This window comes from Castor canadensis, chromosome X (assembly GCF_047511655.1).
Source record: "Castor canadensis chromosome X, mCasCan1.hap1v2, whole genome shotgun sequence".
NCBI classification, from domain to species: domain Eukaryota; kingdom Metazoa; phylum Chordata; class Mammalia; order Rodentia; family Castoridae; genus Castor; species Castor canadensis.
In genome coordinates, this window is record NC_133405.1 from 51,499,815 (window position 1) to 51,518,311 (window position 18,497).

Consider the following 18,497-nt stretch of genomic DNA (forward strand, 5'->3'; position numbering starts at 1 on the left):
TAATTTTAACATAGAACTTTATTGAAAACACAGATTCAAGTAGAGAACCACATGTTTGAACAACAAATAGCAGGGTAGCTTACTCATGTGACTCAATTCATTAGAAGCTCAACACTAAAAAATATTGCAATCTGGACAGCAAGACAAATATTAACAAACGTGTTTTCAGTTCTAATATTCATTTGGCATCCACAAAATGATCCAGCCCAAAACAAGAGTTTTACAAGTTAACATCAGCATTAAAAATGTTATGACATAAAACCAGACTGTGAACACCAAAGCACAACTTGGGGCTCTTTGGGAACATAAGGCTGATCAGCGGCAGGTGGTTAACCATACTAACTTTGTTCTCCCACCTGAGGATCATTCTGATTGTCTATTTGGATTTGCAGTTGCTTAGCTAACTCCTCAAATTCATGGAATGCAGAAATAAGCGGCTCAAGGCTGAAATCTTCATCAATTAAAGATATTGTTCCACTTTTTACAATATTACTGATATTTTGAAACATTTTAATAATAATCTGAATGTTATCATTTGTCTCTTCTATGTTAAAGAGACCCACAAATATTGACAGAGCTTTGGCACTGAATAGTTTTTTTGCCACCATAGGATTTTCAGACAAATTCAACAGCATTTTCAGTACATGGAACTTTGTTCTTGCGTTGCCCGTGGTTAACAAGGAGAGAAACCCAGACATGTAATTGGCAATCAGTATGTGATAGTCAGTAGTCATGGTGAGATGTCGAAGCATCCTTATTCCAGTCAGCTGCTCAAGGGAATCCACACCATGAGCAAGGGTTTCCTCACACACTTGGCATATGAATGTTTCAATCATGTTTAGATTTGGATAAGGTGGAGCTATGTGAATCATATTTTCCAAAAAACTTGTCCTAACTCGGGAGGATGGATAATTCAACAGGGTTTCAATAAGTGAGACAACACCAGAATCACGAATGAAATCTCGGGTAAATTGAGAAGCACTTCTCATACCCATTGCAATTTTAGATATTTCATGAATAAAGGGATCCCGAATTTTGTCCATTAATAAAAGGAGTTCTTCGAACTCTTCAGAACCAATTTTAAGCTCACACTGAATGCAGCTGCAAGACCAGTTCTCAGGCTCTGCACTCTCTCTGGCCCTAAGATGCTCTCGAATTTCCCGGACTGACCGGTAGGAGGGATCATACTGAAATGGGAACTCAGGTTCAGGCTGATCAGGCTGCAGCAAAGACTCCTGCTCTTCCCCTTCTGGGTTAAGCTCCACATTCTTGGGCTTTGCCACAATATTTTCAGAAGACCCTTCAGGAATTCTAAAGGGGTTTGTGGATGGAAAGCCAACCCCATGACAAGGACCAGGTTTGAATTCAACAGTGACCTCTTCCCATGTTTGGGGCCTGGATGATTCATTAACTTCCTCCTCAGCTGAATCTCTGAACCTGCAATTTGCCTTGTACACAGGACTAGGATTTAGGTCAAAGCAGGCCTCATCTCTATCCCAGAACCAGGAACCAAATATGGCCTCTTCTTCAGATTCAGGCCTGGCTTCTTCTCTGGCCACAGCCCCCAAACTGGACTTATCCTCAGTCCAGAACAAGGATCCACCAATGGCCCCCTCCTCAGCCCCTGGCTCAGATTCACAGATTGCTGAAGCCCCAGCCTCCAAACCGGCTTCTTTTTCTGCCCAGAACCAGGACCCAATAATGACTTCTTCCTCAAACCTGGGCTCTTGTTTGGCCCTGTCACCATTTTTAACATCTTTCCGGGCCCTGGGTTTCAAGATGTTATTAGACTCTTCCTTGTTTTTGCACCTGAATCTACTATTGGCCTCTTCTCCAGGCAAAAACCATGACTCCTTATAAAACTCGTCTTCAGACTCAGATTCAAAATAGTCATCTCTCTTTGTCCTGAGTTTAGATCTAATATTTGTCTCTTCTCTAACTCTGGGCCTGAACAAGTTATTGGTATTTTCTCCAGTCCAAAAGCAGAATGGGTTGCCAGCCTCATCCTCAGACCCAGACCAGGAATCAATATAGGGCTCTTGTTTGGATCTGGGCCTGGACCTGGTATTAGTCTGATGTTTAGCCCTGTGCCTGGACCTAGTATTGGCCTCTTCCCTAGGCCATGATCTGATACTGGTCTCCTCTCCAGTCCAGAAAGAAGACACAGTAGAGGTCTCATCTGCTGACCAAAATCCAGACTCATTAGAGGCCTCCTCTCTAGCTCTGGGTCTGGGATAGCACCAAGACCCTGTATTTGTCTCCTCCCCTGGTCCAAACCAAGGTTGGATTACAGTTTGGCTCTGCGTGCTAGGAAAGGTTTCAGTGTCCACACTGACCAATTCTCTATCCACACAGAGGCCCTTAGATTTTGTAACTGACCCAGACTCACCACTGACCAGAGGCCAGGTGACAGCATTAGTCTGGGATGCTCCCTCAGCTGATATTGCCTCAGCTCCAAACTCACTCTGGGCCCATGCTTGGGCATCATCCTTAGGCCGTGCCCCAGGGATTGGCTTGGCCTCAGTCTTAGGACGTGCACCACCTACAGCCCTGGCATCAGTTTTGGGCCTTGCCCCAGTCACTGCCTGGGCCTCAGTTTTGGGCCTTGCCCCAGCCATTGCCTGGGTCTCAGATTTGAGCCTTGTCCCAGACACAGACTTGGTCTCAGTTTTGGGCCTTGCCCCCGTTGTTACCTGAGCCTGGGTCCTAACCTTGGGTCTGACCACCAGAGGGACTTCATGTTCTCGCTCAGCCCCACCCACAATCTCTTCTCTAGGCTTCTTTTCAGGCTTAGCCTGCGCACCTGGTTCAATCTCAGCCCCAGTCATGGTACAAGTTAGAAAAAGATTCAATTAAGTACGCCTACCACAGTTTCTTCCTCAACAAAAGCTATGGCACAGATTAGTATCTTCACACTTTGATCTTTCGATGATCCAGGAGATAAAGTAGGAAATAAAGCATTAGAGTAAATCACCAATCCAGCAATCAATGATGCTTCACCCCAAGCACAGTCTCAGTCAATAATACAGATAAAGTGCAGAAGAAGCACAACCAGGCTGGGGAAGGATGGATGGTTCCTGGGTGGGTGCAGACCAGATGAGAGTGGTTATTTAGCAGCAACTCCAATACCACAGGACCTGACACTGCACGTGGATCTAAGGAGAGATAATTAAATGAGGAATTCAGGCTCATCAAATTGTGTTGCCTTTTGTCATGCAGAAACATACACAGAGACTAGTATTGAATGAAAGGTAGGGCAGCTGGGCTGTGAGAAAACATAGGCAATGGAGAAGCAGAGGAATACCCAGCCTGGACCCTAATCACCCCTGGACTCCTACAGCAGTGATTGGTCTCTACCACCCCCACAAAAGTGAAACCACAACCATACAAACCTTCACTGATGCGCTGCAATTTCTTCCTCCTCTCTGTGTTCAAGTGATGTTAAGCCCCACAGCAGACTTCAGGGGTCCTACAGACACACATACAGGAGAGAATGCAGTCCAAGTGCTTGGTAGATAGGCACACACACAGGTCCTAAAGGCAAGTATAGCAGCTATCTCACACATAAAGGGTGCAATCTGTTTAGTTTCCTGTCACCTGGTCCTTGCTCTTGGATCTTTTCCTGATCACAGCACAACCTATACCTATCTCAATAGTCCTAGTATCTCTGACAGGAAACAGACAAGGAATGCTGTGGCAGTGAGCAAATTACTGGAGAGGAGGAGAAGTGGTCCTGTACTCCAATAGATCAAAACCACTTGCCATGCTTTTCCTCAGTAGTTGTGCCCTACATTGCCCCCTTTCTCACTAACCTCCAGAGATTTGAGACAGTCTCCTCCTCGGCTTTTCCTTTCATGCAGAACTGACGAGCCTTAAAGCAGACCTATGGACAGATGAAAACATGAGGCAGTCAGGAAATGATGGTAGCAGCTAAGCTTGGAGGACAGACCGACACCAATATGGAGATAAGAGTCCCCATGCTATCTGTCTCTCAATATTTTGGCTCCTGCTGGTGGGATATGCTTGTTTTCTTCAGGCCCTGTTGCAGGGATCCAGAAGTAACAACACCTCTTGACGTCACACTCTTCCCATTGCTTCCTTCTCCAATTCTGAGGATTCACCACTAGGTGCGCCACATCCCCTTGTCCTTCCCAGCATAAAATGGGGGAAGGGCACCGTATATTCTAGAAAACAGGTTATGAAGTGGTCCCTGTACTTAACACTCCGTCATCACCCCCTCCCCACAACTCATCTTTTCAGCTCCTAGATTTGGGAAGACGGGGAAGGAAGGTACGGAAAGTACCTAGAATGCAGTTAGATTAGAAGGCACTACCAGAAGCCTGACCTGGTCTGATCAGTCACTCCATCCCTTTCGTGTCTCCAGACATTGCCTGATGCCCACCCTCCATCTCCACACACCTCCAGAAATCCAGGACACTTTCCTGCTCCTTTTTCCCAAGCCTCTGCTCTAGAGATGGCCCACTCTGGGCTGTCAGAATACGTCAGATACTGCGCAGACAGAAGACTTAGACATCAAGCAGGAGCCTGTGGGAAAGGACAGCACCCAGGACACCGGGCCCCAACAGACCCCTTTTCAGAACTAGGGCCCGAGTAGGGAAGGCGACCACTCTTCACCAGTTGAGCTCAGATGCCCGCCTCTGTCCCAGACCTAGCGGCCTCCCACAGCGCCCCCCTACCCGCTCCAGCTCCCGTGCCGCCATTTCTTCCGCAGCAGCCTCCCCCACAACCCTCTCAGGGCACAGACACGATCGAGGGCGGGGCGCGGGCAGCTGGGAAGCGGGCTGGAAGGCGGTCGGCGCGGCTGGCCTCCATACCATCTGAAGGAGCCGCTCTGCCCACCCCGCTCCGCCCTTGGCCCGGCCAGACCCGCGCCGCTCACAGCCTCCTCGTCGCCAGGGGTCCCCGGCACTGCGCACCTCTCTGGCGGATCCGTTCCGACCCGCTCGCCTCCTCCGCGTGGAGCTGTTGGAGTCTGGGGGACAGGCGGTCAGCCGGCCGGCAGTGGGAGACCACCCCGCGCCCCCCGCACGCCCCCACTTGCCTTTTCAGGCTCAAGGCCCAGGGAGACGGGCTCCCCCTGCTCTCCTGCGCTCTCCTCTCCTCCCGCCGCTCCTTGCTCAGACTCCCACCGCTTTCCGCGCGATCGGAATGGCAACGAGGCGCCCCGCCCCCACGCCTCTGCACCAAAGCCGGCAGGGGCTGCGCAGGATGCGGCAAGAACCGCTCGCCTCGAGGGTGTCGGGAAGGGGGGCGGAGGGATACGGCGCGAATGGGCTCGACGCCCCCTCCCATGCCCACCATAGTTCCGACCCGGAGTGGGCGGGGCCGGGACGAGCCCCAGTCTGAGGGGCGGGCTCCTGCCGGTTTGCCTCAGTAAGACCCCCGACCGCCTGCCCTAACTTGGCGACCACCCCCACCTTTCTGCCACCGCTATGGTGCGTGGCCAGGAGGGGACTCAGGGCCAGCGGCTGAGCTGTGGGGGAGGGGAGGGGGGAACCGATATCGGGAGGTCTGGAATTGCTGCGCTGGAGGGAGCAGCGGATGGATACCTACTCGCCCCTTGATGCGGTGCACCCCACACTGCGCACTGCCTGTCCCCTCCCCTCTATTACCCCGCCTGCTCCCGCTCCTTCCCGGATGCTACCGGGAGAAACGGTGTCAGCACTGCAGGCTGAGAGGGCCAGGTGACCTCACAACACAGCAACAAGGGGTCTCTAGGGGCTTCTCCCATGTTTTTCTTCCATTGCTTCATGGAGCCATGAAGGGGAGGAAGGCACTTAAGGGGACTGAGGTGGGGGCCCCCATTACAGGCCTCACCTCTGCTCCTCTTCCAAAGGAAGGCTGGCCTGCACCTGTAGTCTCAGGAAACCAACCATTGGTCTGTGCCAAGTGTCATTCCTTCTGCCATGCTGAGCTTTTCTCATTCCCAGTGGGAACTCATTTGGTCATTGCGCTGTCCCCACTCTTGCCCAGAAAAGAGGGCTTTTCTCTGTCAGGACACACAGGGGCTCATACAGTCATCTATCTCTGCTGATACATAGCCTAGTGTCAGGTGTCAGGTAGGGCCTGTTCTGGCTTCCTGGCCACTGTCTTTCCTCGCCATCATGTCCAGGCCCCTAATGATATTTGCCAGTGTAGAAATGTGGCAGAGTGTGGAAATGTGGCAGGGTTTGGATCAGAGTGAATCTCAGTCCTAACCACCTGCCTACATTCACTTGTCATTCTCAAGGAAGGACCCACTTCATCAAGACAGAAACCAGGCTGTCTTTGAATCCTCTCCCATCAACTCTGCTTACACCCTTCCTCTGCTCTTGATTCCCTCCTTTCCATGTGTGGCACATGGGACAAACACAGCAATGGGGTTAAGCACAAACTTGATGCTGTTACTGCTGTCTATTTTAAAACTCATTTTAACACCTTTTCGTGTTTCAGATTATGCTCTCCAATATTATGTTAACTGGCTAAGTGGAACTGAGGTTGCAGATGGAATACTTTGCTAATCGTTTGGATTTAACGTAAAATCATGCTGATTTATCTTGGCCAATGTAATTGCAAGTGTAGTTTAGATGTGGCTGAGGGAAGCAGAAGAGCCATCAGTGTCCAAGGGAAGCACCATGACAAAGCCTAGACAGACCCTTAATTGCTTTGAAGATGTAGGAATGCTAGGAGTCAAGGAATGTATGCTTGTCTCCAGAAGCTGGAAAAGGCAAAGAAACAGCTTTACTCCCTAGCTACCCCAAAAGTAAAGCAGCTCTCACAACTCCTTGGTTTTTGTGTAGTGAGACCTTTTCTGAATTCACATCTTCCTTGACTGCAGGTAGGATAATAATTGTGTTATTTTAAGCCACTACATTTGAAATACAGTTGGCCTTGTATCCACAAGTTCCACATCTGTGAATTCAATGTAATTTGGATGAAAAGATTTGATTAAAATGCTTCTGTACTGAGAATACTTTTTCCTTATTATTAATCACTAAAATTACCGTGTAATGATTTGCAGAGCATCTACATTGTATTAGCTATTATAAGTAAGTTACACACGATTTAATATGTGTAGGTCAAATGGAAATTTTATGCTCTTTTGTATAAGGGACTTGAAGATCCATAGAGTGTCATCCAAGGAGTTTTTGGAACCAATCTCTTGTGGATATTGAGGGAAGATTGTGATTTGTTATAGTGTAGTAGGAAACAAATATGTTCATATCCTGGTAAGGTCTATTCCCTTACCTGTTTTTTACCTGTGCTTCGGGAGGATCTATTTTGGAACCATCTCTCACTTCTACAACCATTCCCTTTTGTAATCCTCTATCTTTTAGCTAAAGAAAGGCTCATCTTGGAGAATGTCCCTTTTGCCAAAAACCGCTTATATTTCCCTGGATGTAAGGGGAGCCTTATTCTCATCATGAATTTTTATATATTTCCACATTAACCTTTATCAGGTATTTACTTTTAACTGCACAGTATTTAGATGATAGGAAGAAAACATCTAAGAATGATTTTATATGATATCTAGAGATGTTGTCTATCAGAGGAAGACCACTTTTACTCAGCTGTTTCAATGGTTTTAACTGAATGGTGTTTTTTTTTTTCTTCTTTGTTCAACAGTATAGTCTCTTAAGTGAATATCTGGTTTGGGAAATGGAATCTGTGCTATGATGGGATCTGTGCAAGTGTGTGAATATTTTTGCCTTCCCTTAAGGTTCCTCATCTTTCGTAAAGTTGCTGGTGTCTTTCACTTATTCAAGAAGTGCATATTGAGTATCTACTTTGTCCAGGCAGGGGATATAGTAGAAGTGAAACAGAAAAAAATACTTATTCTCATGAAGTTTATATCCGCTTATAGTTTTTTAATTAAAAAACTGCAAAAATGTCTTTAGAGACATTTGAATGTTTAGAGATATTTGAAAATGATGCCTGCACAAGTTTCTCTGGTAATTCTGAAGTTGTTGGCACCTTGCTCTCATGATGTTTGCCTACACAGGAGTGATTCCCCCCAAAACTCACAGGTTTTACTGTGAGACTAAAATATCTGTTGGGCAATTTGTTTCTAAATTCATTTAGAAAACATGGACTATGTGTGATGAATATCTACTGAATTGAGAAAGGCCTTATTCTAAGTTCTTTCTGTATTTTAGCTCATGGTTACAAAGTATGGACTAATATCAGAATGTACTATTGCTTTTATGTAACGCATGAGAAAACCAGCTCAGATAAGTTTTGATCTCGGAATTTAAAGATGATATTTAACTCATCAGGATTCTAGGCGGGTGCTTTTGGCTTTAATACCTTAAATGCTTCACTCCACAATATTTTTGCTTGCATGGTTTCTGAAACTGAATCAGTATAATTCTTATCCCTTTTCCTCTGTACATAATGTGAATATTTTCTCTGGTATCTTTTAGCATTTTCTGTCTTTGATTTTTGCAATTGGAATGTAATATGCCTAGGTATAGATTTTCTAGTTTTTATCATGCTTCATGTTCTCTGTTTCCCAGATCAGTAGTTTGGTTTTGCCATTAATTTTCAAAAATACTCAGTCTTTATTACTTCAAATATATCATCTGTTCCTTTTCTTCTTTCTAGTATTTCCTTTAATGCATGTTATGTCTTTTGTAATTTCCTCACAGATCTTGGATATTCTATTTAATCTTGCTCTTTTGTTTACCTTTTTGCATTGTTTTGGAAGTTTTTATTGACATTTCTTCAAGATTATTGATTCTATATTCTGCTGTGTCCAGTCTACTGAGGAACCCATCAAAGGAATTCTTCATTTCTATTGCAGTATTTTTTTATTTCTAGCATTTCATTTTGATTCTTAGAATTTCCCATCTCTATGCTTATATTACTTATCTGTTCTTGCATGTTGTTCACTTTTTCCATGAGATCACTTAGTATATTAAGTATAGTTGTTTTAAATTACCAATCAGATAATTCCAAAATCTCTGTCATCTATGTTGACCTTTGCCTATCTCTTGATACTGTTTTCTTGTCTCTTAGTATGCCTTATGTACATTTTTTTGGTGAAAGACCAGTCTGATGTAGTGATTAAAGAAACTGAGTTATATAAATATTTATTCTGATTAGTTGTTAAACTGTGTTTATTGTTTGCTATAGCTAAATTTTCTTCTTATGTCCTTGTTTTTGTCTACTCTGTTATCATCAGGTTTTTAAATAAGGTCTGATATTTGCAGTTCTTTCAGTTTAAATATCATGCTGTTGACACAGGAGTCTTATTGCTGTGGTAGAAAGGGAGAGGGGGAAGAAAAAGCATTCCATGGTCCTATTTTAGGTGTTAATGTTTTAGTGAGTGTTTGTCCTGGTTTGTGACACCCACAAGTGCTTCTCAGTTATTGGTGTTTACCCTCTTAGGTGAGGTAGGAAGAATAGATTACTGTACACTTGGATATTTCCTAGAATTGGATATTTTCCTCTGGTCTGTGACCTCACAAGTATTTCTTATTTTATTCCCTCCCAAGGTGAATCGGGAATGCTAGATGGGATTGAATTGAAGAAATGCCACGCCCCAGGTGGAATAAGACTCTGGTAGTCTGTCTCCATTAAAAGTAGTCAGTTGTTATGGAGGATTCTCTGGGTGTACATAAAAATGGTTGCACTTTCCTTTCTTCTGCCACATCCAGAAGGGATACTTCTTCGCTCTTCACCTTGAAAACTGAGTGGGTTTCCTAAAGGACAAAAGTTCTTGTAGGACTTTGACTCCCTGAATTTCTTACTGTCCTGCTGGTTCTCACTCAGCTTCAAACAATTAATCAAAATTAATCGTAAGTGTCCTTGCCTGTTCATTACTGCAATGATTGTGTTCCAAGTAAGTAGCTACCAACTTTAACTCTGAATTTAACCATTTCTCCAGATTTTGTGGTAGAAGTTTGTCCTATGGCCTTAATGTCCAAGAAAAGCTATTTATTCATCTTGTTCTTATTATAAGTTTGAGAATGTTGATTTCCATGTTCTTTATATATTGCAGCTAAAACTAAAGTTTCTCACTTTTTAAAATCTATGCTAAGGAGGGATAAAGGAGAATGATGGAGGGTATGAATTTAACTAAGATATATTTTAAGCACTTTTGTAAATGTCACAATGTAGCACCAGTACAACAATAATATAATAAATATATAAAAATAAAAATAAAATCTATACTATATGAAGATGTTTGGACAGCTGTTTTTCTCAAGTCTTTGAAGGTCCCTTTAATTATTCTTCTTCAATATTTATGTACTTGAATTAATCACTAGGTATTACTGTGCCACCATAAAGAAAGTGAGAGGTGAGTAGAATTTTTTTTTTTTACAACTACGAGTTGTTTAAAACATATCATATGAACCAGGAGTTCTACTTCTAAACATTTACCCAAAGGAAATAGCTAAGGATGTACACATGTACAAATGAATTTAGCTTCAAGGATATTATTGCTCTGATTTTCTTTCATCTGTGGGCTGAGTTTAGAGAAGAAAACACCAATGGATGGAATGCCATGAAAGTGTAAATGGAAATGGCATCAAGAGAACTGATCTAGGCCACAGCAAAAATCAACACCCACACAATTCACAGATTTTCAAGGTCTGTTCTCAATTTTCTGGCATTCACTCAGGTGATTTTGTCAGGGGAAAGAAGACAGAAACTCTAAAACTGGGCTGACACAAAGAAAACTAAACAGACGAAATGTACCATTTAGTTCCAGAAATGTCCTACAGCAATGTTCATCACAGAATTGTTTATAATAGGAAAAAAATCGATATAACCTAAATCTATGAGGACAGGGGATTTGTTAATTCATGATAAACTCATGGCATGGAATGGATGTTAATTACCTGGATTTAGATATTCCACAGTGATACATATATAAAAACATCATGTTGTGCACTGTAAAAACAATTTCTACTTTCCATTAAAAAAGAATACAACAGTTAAAAAGTGAAAGTATCTGCTTCCGGAACATCTTGTCAGCACTGGGAATTATCCAAGATTTTTTTTGTCAATATGACATGTAAAAATGCATTAGTATAATTTTAATTTTTTCTGCAATTTTGAATGAGCTTATCAGTCAGGATAAGCTCATTACATTGCATTGATTCCCAAAATCTCAGAAGCTTAAAATAATAAAATATATATCTTGTCCACATTACATATCCATCACATGTCCACTGAAAGCGTTGGTGGCTAGTATTAAAATGATGGAATACTAACTATCTAGATTATTGCTGGCTACTATGTAATAAGAAAATATAGTGACTTTTAAATTTTTCCTCCCAGAGCTGACAAAAACCTCTCTACTCCATTTCATTAACTGTAGCAAGTTACATGGACGTGAATATATTCAAAAAGTGAGAGGAAGTATATGCCTAAAGTGCCTGAAAATTGAACAGCAGGAATTCTAGGTGAACCACACTAACAAAGGTGCCAGATCTTTTCTTCAGTAACATAAACTATTTCATTTCCTGTAAACTGACTGTTATCTTTCCATTGGATTATTCACTCCATTAATTTAAACTATTTGTAAATTCAGAAAACTAACTCATAGTTGCCATATGTTGTTATAATAGTGCTTCCAGTACATGTGTTTTATCTTTTTTTTTATAAAAATAGCTTTCTTATGATACAGTTCACCAATTTAATGTATACAACTAATGGCTTGAAATGTATTCACAGAGTTGTGCATTCATCAATTAAAATCAATTTTGGAACATTTTCACTAGTCCAAGGAGATGCTTTACTATACTGCCCCCAACTCCAAACCAGAGGCAGCAAGTGATCTACTTTCTTTCTCTATAAATTGGCCTATTCTTTACATTTCATATAAATGGAATCATTAAATATGCAGTTTTTGTGATTTTTATTATTTGGTCTTGAGATCTCTCTCTGGAGAATGGCTATTCTCCCCCAGCTGGGCTTAAGGGGAGGTGGTCATAGATGTTTATAGTATGGTTTTCATGAGATACTTCTTTATCCTGGTGGGAAGTCTGACGCCTAAGTGTCTAATCTGTGATTAGATGTCTCTCTCACAGGGAACTGGTTTATACTATCAGATGTCTCATGACTCTTGTCTGACTTGTATAAGTTTATCTGTACCAAGATAGTTACTTTTAAGGGCAGCTCTGTTCAAGAGAAACATTAGGTTTGGGTATGTTGTTCAAGTGAAACATAGAGAAGGACACAACAAAATACATAAAACAAAAGAAGCATTTTATCACTCGCATCCAAAAGAAAAGAACGGTGCCTATGAGGATCCATAGAACAATAGGATACTCAACCATAGGGTGCAGAGTGAGAGAGATAGACCTGTGGGCTTAGGTCTTTCTTGGAATCAAGGCTACTATCCTTGAAGTTTCCCATGGGGAGTTCTAATTAAGGAACTTAAAGTAAGTAGGCATGAGTTTCGGGAATTTGGGGGTGATCACTGTGGCAGACTGGGAAGTCTACACAGGGTATGGAGGTCAGTGGGACAAGTCAGAAGGTGAAGGTTACCAGGGGGTGTTTGTGTAAGGCAGATATCTGGTCCAACTATATTGAGGAACTGGAAGAAAGCAGAGAACTCAGTGACTAAGGCCCTGCTTCTGGTATCAGAAAATTAACGTTTATCTAAAATGGATGCCAGGTCAATATACATTTATAGGAATTTACTACACTGGTTCTATGTAAATTTCTTCTTTCACTTAGAACAATGTTTTCAAGGTCCATCCATGTTGCAAGATTTATTAGTACTTCATTGTTTTTTATTGCTGAAAATTATTCTATTATATGAATATACCACATTTTATTTATTCATTTATCAGTTGATGGATAACTGGATTGTTTTTACTTATTGTCTATCATGAATAATCCTGCTATGAAAATGTGCATACCACATTTTGTATAGACATATGTTTTCATTTCTTTTGGCTATATGCCTAGGAGTAGAGTTGCTGGGACATATGGTTACCTTTTTAAGAACTGCCAGACTGTTTGCCAAAAGATGGCACCATTTTATATTCCTATCAGCAGTGTATAAGGATTGCAATATCTCCATATACTTACCAATACATTTTATTATCTGTCTCCTCTGTTTTAGTCATGCTAGTGGGTGTGAAGAGGTATTTAATTGTGGCTTTGAATTGCATTTCCTTGCTAGCTAATTATGCTGACCATCTTTTCTTCTGCTTATTCATAATTTTTACATTTTCTTTGGGGAAATATCTTTCGAGGCCCTTAGAATATTTTATAATCAAGTTGTTTGCTCTTTTATTACTGAATGGTAATTTTATTAATAAGTTGAAATAATTTTCATACATTTTAGATGCAAATCTTTACCAAATATATGATTTGCAAAAATGTTCTCTCATTTTCTGTGTTGGCTTTTCATTTACTTGTTTTCGCTGAAGCACATGTTTTCAGTTTCAATGAGGTCCAGTTTGTCTATTTCCCCTTTGTTCCCATTTGTTGCTTGTATTTTGTAAGAAACTATTGCCTTGCCCAATGCTACAAAATTTATACCTATGCTTCCTTTTAAGAGTTTTACAGACTTAGGTCCTATATTTAGGACTTTTGATCAATTTCAAATTAATTTTTACCTGTGGTATAAGGTAAGGATTCAAATTTATTCTTTTGCATGTGTCTGTACATTTATCCCAACACTATTTGGCCCTTACCTCCTTATCAAAATGCAGTAAGGGTGAGGGTTTATTTCTAGACTCTCAATTACATTTCATTCATATTGATGCGTCCCTTATGTCAAAACTTATGTCCCTTATGTCAACACAGTCTGGGTTACTGTAGTGTCATAGTAAGTATTGAATCTAAAATGGATACCATCCATTTTAATGGATCCAATTGAACTGGATAATGTGAGTACTCTGACTTTTGTATTATTATTTTGGATAATGTGAATCTCTTGAATTTCCATAAAAATTTAAGAGCATCTTGTGAATTTCTGTAAAAATGCAGCTGAAATTTGGTAAGAATTGTACTGAATCAGTGAATTAATTTGGTTGGTATTAATAGTTTGATAATATTAATTCTTCTAATTCATGAACACAGGATGTATTTCCATTTATTTAAGTGTTCTTTTTTTGGCATTGCTGGGATTTGAACTCAAGGGCCTCATGCTTAGTAGGCAGGCACTCTACCACTTGAGCCACTCCGCCAGCTTAAGTGTTCTTAAATATCTTTCAACAATGTTTTGTAGCTTTTGGTTTACAAATATTACACTTTTTTTGGTAAAACATATTCCTCAATTTTCAGAACTCTCTTTGATGCTACTGTAGTTACTTTAAAATTTTCATTATTGGTGATCATTACTACTGTATAGAATTAAACTGCTTTTCTATACTAATATTTTATATAATTTTACTGAACTTATTTATTAGTTTTAATACTTTTTGTGGATATCTTAGAATCCTCTATATAAGATCAATTCATCTGAAAATATTTATAGTATTATGAACTAACTTTATTATTTTAAAAAATGTATCATTGCCTTCTATCTAACCTAGAATGTCATTTTCTCTCAGGAAGAATATAAATAAAAATGAATCTCTAGGACTGGATGCATAGCTCAAATGGCAGAGTGCTTGCATAGCAAGTGTGAGATCCACAGTTCAAACCCCAGTACTGCAAAAACAAAATATTTTCTTAGTGTTTTTTATTTCAAGATTGATATATATGTATTTGAGCCAAATGGAGTTTATTATGGTGGAATATATGCTAAGATTTTTTTTTTTTGGTACTAGAGATTGAACTCAGGGCCTCACGTGTGCTAGGCAAATGCTCAATCACTGAGTTTCATCCCCAGTACTTGGGTGTTTTTATCTTCAAGGCCATTTTAAAACCTGTGGTAATATGTACATGATATAATTTTTTTTATCTTACCCATTTGTAAATGTATAATTCAGTGGCTTGGATAAATTCACAATGCTATATAATTATCACTGCTATTTATATTCAAAACATTTAAAGCATTCTGTGAAAAAAATTATGTACCCATTAAACAATAACTCCCTTATCCCTTGTCCTCCAGCTCCTGATAACTACTAGTCTACCTTATGACTATAAATTAAAATATTCTAGGTGTCTCATAAGTGGAATCATAATATTTATTCTTCTGCATCTTCCTTATTTCACTAAACATAATGTCTTCTAGATATAACCCATGTTGTAGCATACATCAAAATTTCATTCACTTTTTGGCTAAATAATATTCCATTGTATGTATTACCAAGTTTTGTTTACCCGTTTATCCACCAGTGGATCCTCTTTAGGTGATTGTGAACATTAAATAATGGCGTTATGAACAGTGGTGTAAAAATATCTGTTCAAGTTCCTACTTTGATTCCTTTGGTGTGGAATTTCTGAGTCAATGAGTAGCTGCCAAACTGTTTTCCATGGTGGTTACATCATTACATTCCTACCAGCAATGCACAAGGGTTCCAATTTTTCCACATCTATACTTTAAAGTTTTTAAAACTATAGCTATTCTAGTAGGTGTGAACTGGTATTTCTTTTAGAAAAATGTCTATTCAAGTACTTTATTCATTGTTAAATTGCTTTTATGTTGTTGCATTTTAAGAACTGTTAGTATATTCTGAATATTAATCACTTATCAGATATATCATTTCCAAATATTTTATCCCGTTTAGTGCATTGCCTGTTTGCATTCATGGTAGTATTCTTAAGTGCACAAAAGTTCTTAATTTTAATGAGATCTAATTTATCTATGTATTTTGTTGTAGCCTATGCTTTCTGGAGTCATATCCATGAAATCATTGCCAAACCCGATGTCCGTAATGTATTCATCAGTGTTTTATAGTTTATCTTTTAAGTTTAGGTCATTGATCTGTTTGAGTTATTTTTTGAACATGATGTAAGACAAGAGACCAACCTCATTTTTTGCGTATTAATAGCCAGTTTCTCCAATATCATTTGTTGAAAGAAGTGCCATTTTCCATTATGTTTCTTAGCATCCTTCTTGAAATCAGTTGACCACTAAATATTATGTTATTTCTGGACTATCTATTCTATTCTATTACTCTAAGCAACTAATTATTCTTTCCTTTTTTAGGTGGCACTGAGGTTTGAACTCAAGGCCTCATGTTTGCTAGGCAGGCACTTTGCCATTTTTTTTTTTGTGAAGGGTTTTTTTTGAGATAGGCTCTCACGAAATATTTGCTGGGGCTGGTTTCTAATGGCTCACTATCCTCCTGATTTCTACCCCCTGAGTAGCTAGAATTACAGGCATGAGCCACCAGCGCCTAGCTAAAGCAACTATTCTTAAGCAAGTACCACATTTTCCTCTACTGTAGGTTTTAGTAAGTTTAAAAGTTTGGAAGTGTTAGTCTTCCAAAGTTATTCTTTTTGAAGATTGTACTAGCTATTCAGGACCCTTCTAATTATATATAAATTTGACAATTTACTTTCTCTTATCTGTAATATGAGAAATTTTGGAATATTGGTATGGATTCAATGAGTCTGTAGATAACTTTGGATAACATTGTCATCTTAATAATGTTAAGTCTTGCTATTCATAAACACAGGATGCATTTCCATTTATTTAGGGCTTTAAAATATATTTTTAAAAGAAAACATTAAATCATTTTGGTTGACCCAATGGAGAATAGTTTCTATTTTTTTGCAACAAATCATAAAAGAGCATTTTGACTGGTATTATTGGCTGTAGCTTTGAGAAACTTACTTTATTAATGAGGTTGATTAGTATACTCTTCATCTAGTTTTCATTTGGTAAATTTTAATTAAATCTAAGAGTTACTGTAAGAAGAAGAGCTATAGTAAAATAGAGAAACATTAAAAATAAAATTTTAGGAATGTTTTATAGCGTTCAGCCTTAAAGCCTTTCACCTCCTTGGTTATACTTATTCTTGTACATTTAATAGTTTTAGATGTTGTAGTGGAGTTGCTTACTTAGTTTCTGTTAAAGGTAGTTTAAACTGCTGTGTAAAAACACAAGTGATCTTGAGTGCTATTTCATGCCATACCATTCTAGAATTCATTAGCTCTAGTAGCTTTCTTGTGGATTATGGTTTTCTGCATATAGGATTTATCAATAGCAAATAGAGATCATTTTACATTTTTCTGTTCTAATAGGCACACTTTTTCTTTTTCTTGTATAAAAGTTCTGGATAGAATTTCCACTGGAATGTTAGATAGCAGTAATGAAAATGCTTGTTTTATTCTCAATCTTAGGGGTAAAGGTTTGAGTGTTTTATCACTGAAAGTGGTATCACCTTTGAATTTTAATAAATAACAGTTAACATATTGGGTATTTCTTCTGCATTCCTAGTTTTATTAAGGTGTTTATAATGGAAGAGTGTTTTTCCAAATAATTTTTCTCTCAGTTGAGAAATCACAACAGATGATTTCTTTCTGTGAATCAATTACATTGATTTCCTTATGTTGAACCATGCTTATGTTCCTGTGATAAATCTCACTTTGTCATGCTGAATAATATTTTTACTATTTCATTGAATTAAATTTAATAAATATTTTATTAAGGATATTTGCATCAATATTTATAAAGGGTGCTGGTTTGTAATATTATTTTCTAGTGAAGTCTTTTTGAATATATTATTTATTTTTAATTGACAATTGTATTTTATTATGGGGTACAATGTGATGTTTTGATATATGTATGCTGCTATAGTTTGGATCTTAGGTGCCTCCCAAAAGTACAAGTGTTAAAGTCTTTGTCCTAAGCTTGGCACTGTTGGCGGGGAGGTGGAATTGTTTAGGTCACGGTGGGGCCTAAAGGTGGGGCAGGAGGTCTTCAAGTCATTGAAAGTGTTGCCTTGAAAGGCATATGAGACCCCAGCCCCTTCCTCTTCTCTCTTTCATTTCTTGGCCTTGGAAGTAAGCAGTGTGCTTCACTACACACTTCCTGCCTTGAAGTGTTGCCTTGGCAAAGACCAAAGGGAATGGGGACTATTCAGTCATAGACCGGAACCTCCAAAACTGTGACCTGAAATAAAACTTTTCTGTATATATGTTGAATGTTACATTAACAGAACCTAATATACATATAAGTTGTGGAGTACCAAGCTAATTAATGCTCAAACTAATTAACATAACCATCAACTCACGTATTTGTTAATCTTTTAATGGGAATAGTTGAGATTTATTCTTTTAGCAAATTGAATAGGGTCGAAATATTATGTACACATGTATGTAAATGAAAAACAGAGACCCATTGAAACTATTCCAGGAATGGGGGAAGGGCATATAAAGGAGAATGATGGAGGGGATGAATTCAATTATGATATATTCTAAGAACTTTTGTAAATGTCACAGTGTACCCCCAGTACAATAATAAAAAATGTACAATACGTAATTTCTAACTACAGTAACCATGCTATACAATGAATCTCAAAAAAAGTTATTTACCCTGTATAACTGAAACTTTAATATCCTTTGAGTAACATCTCTTCATTCCCCTCCCCATGCATAGCCTCTAATAATGACCATTCTACTCTACTTCC

At 39.4% G+C, this 18,497-nt stretch overlaps 1 protein-coding gene across 12 annotated transcripts in view; it reads right to left on the reverse strand.

Annotated features, from left to right (window-relative positions):
• The window catches only part of Gprasp2 (G protein-coupled receptor associated sorting protein 2), a 62,294-nt gene continuing 43,797 nt past the window's right edge, over positions 1 to 18,497 (reverse strand). The window contains exons 1-6 of one of the 12 annotated variants that reach the window (XM_074063295.1): positions 5,063 to 5,203; positions 4,938 to 4,993; positions 4,420 to 4,509; positions 3,813 to 3,883; positions 3,393 to 3,469; positions 1 to 3,155 (exon numbers count right to left, since the gene is read on the reverse strand). In XM_074063295.1, the coding sequence (XP_073919396.1) occupies positions 339 to 2,828 (2,490 nt within the window). In that variant the 5' untranslated portion in view covers positions 2,829 to 3,155; positions 3,393 to 3,469; positions 3,813 to 3,883; ... (1 more) ...; positions 4,938 to 4,993; positions 5,063 to 5,203 and the 3' untranslated portion in view covers positions 1 to 338. Of the gene's footprint in view, positions 3,156 to 3,392; positions 3,470 to 3,812; positions 3,884 to 4,419; positions 4,635 to 4,697; positions 4,816 to 4,937; positions 5,204 to 18,497 lie in introns of those variants that run through there. The other 11 variants (XM_074063293.1, XM_074063299.1, XM_074063291.1 and 8 more) reach the window with 11 other exon arrangements.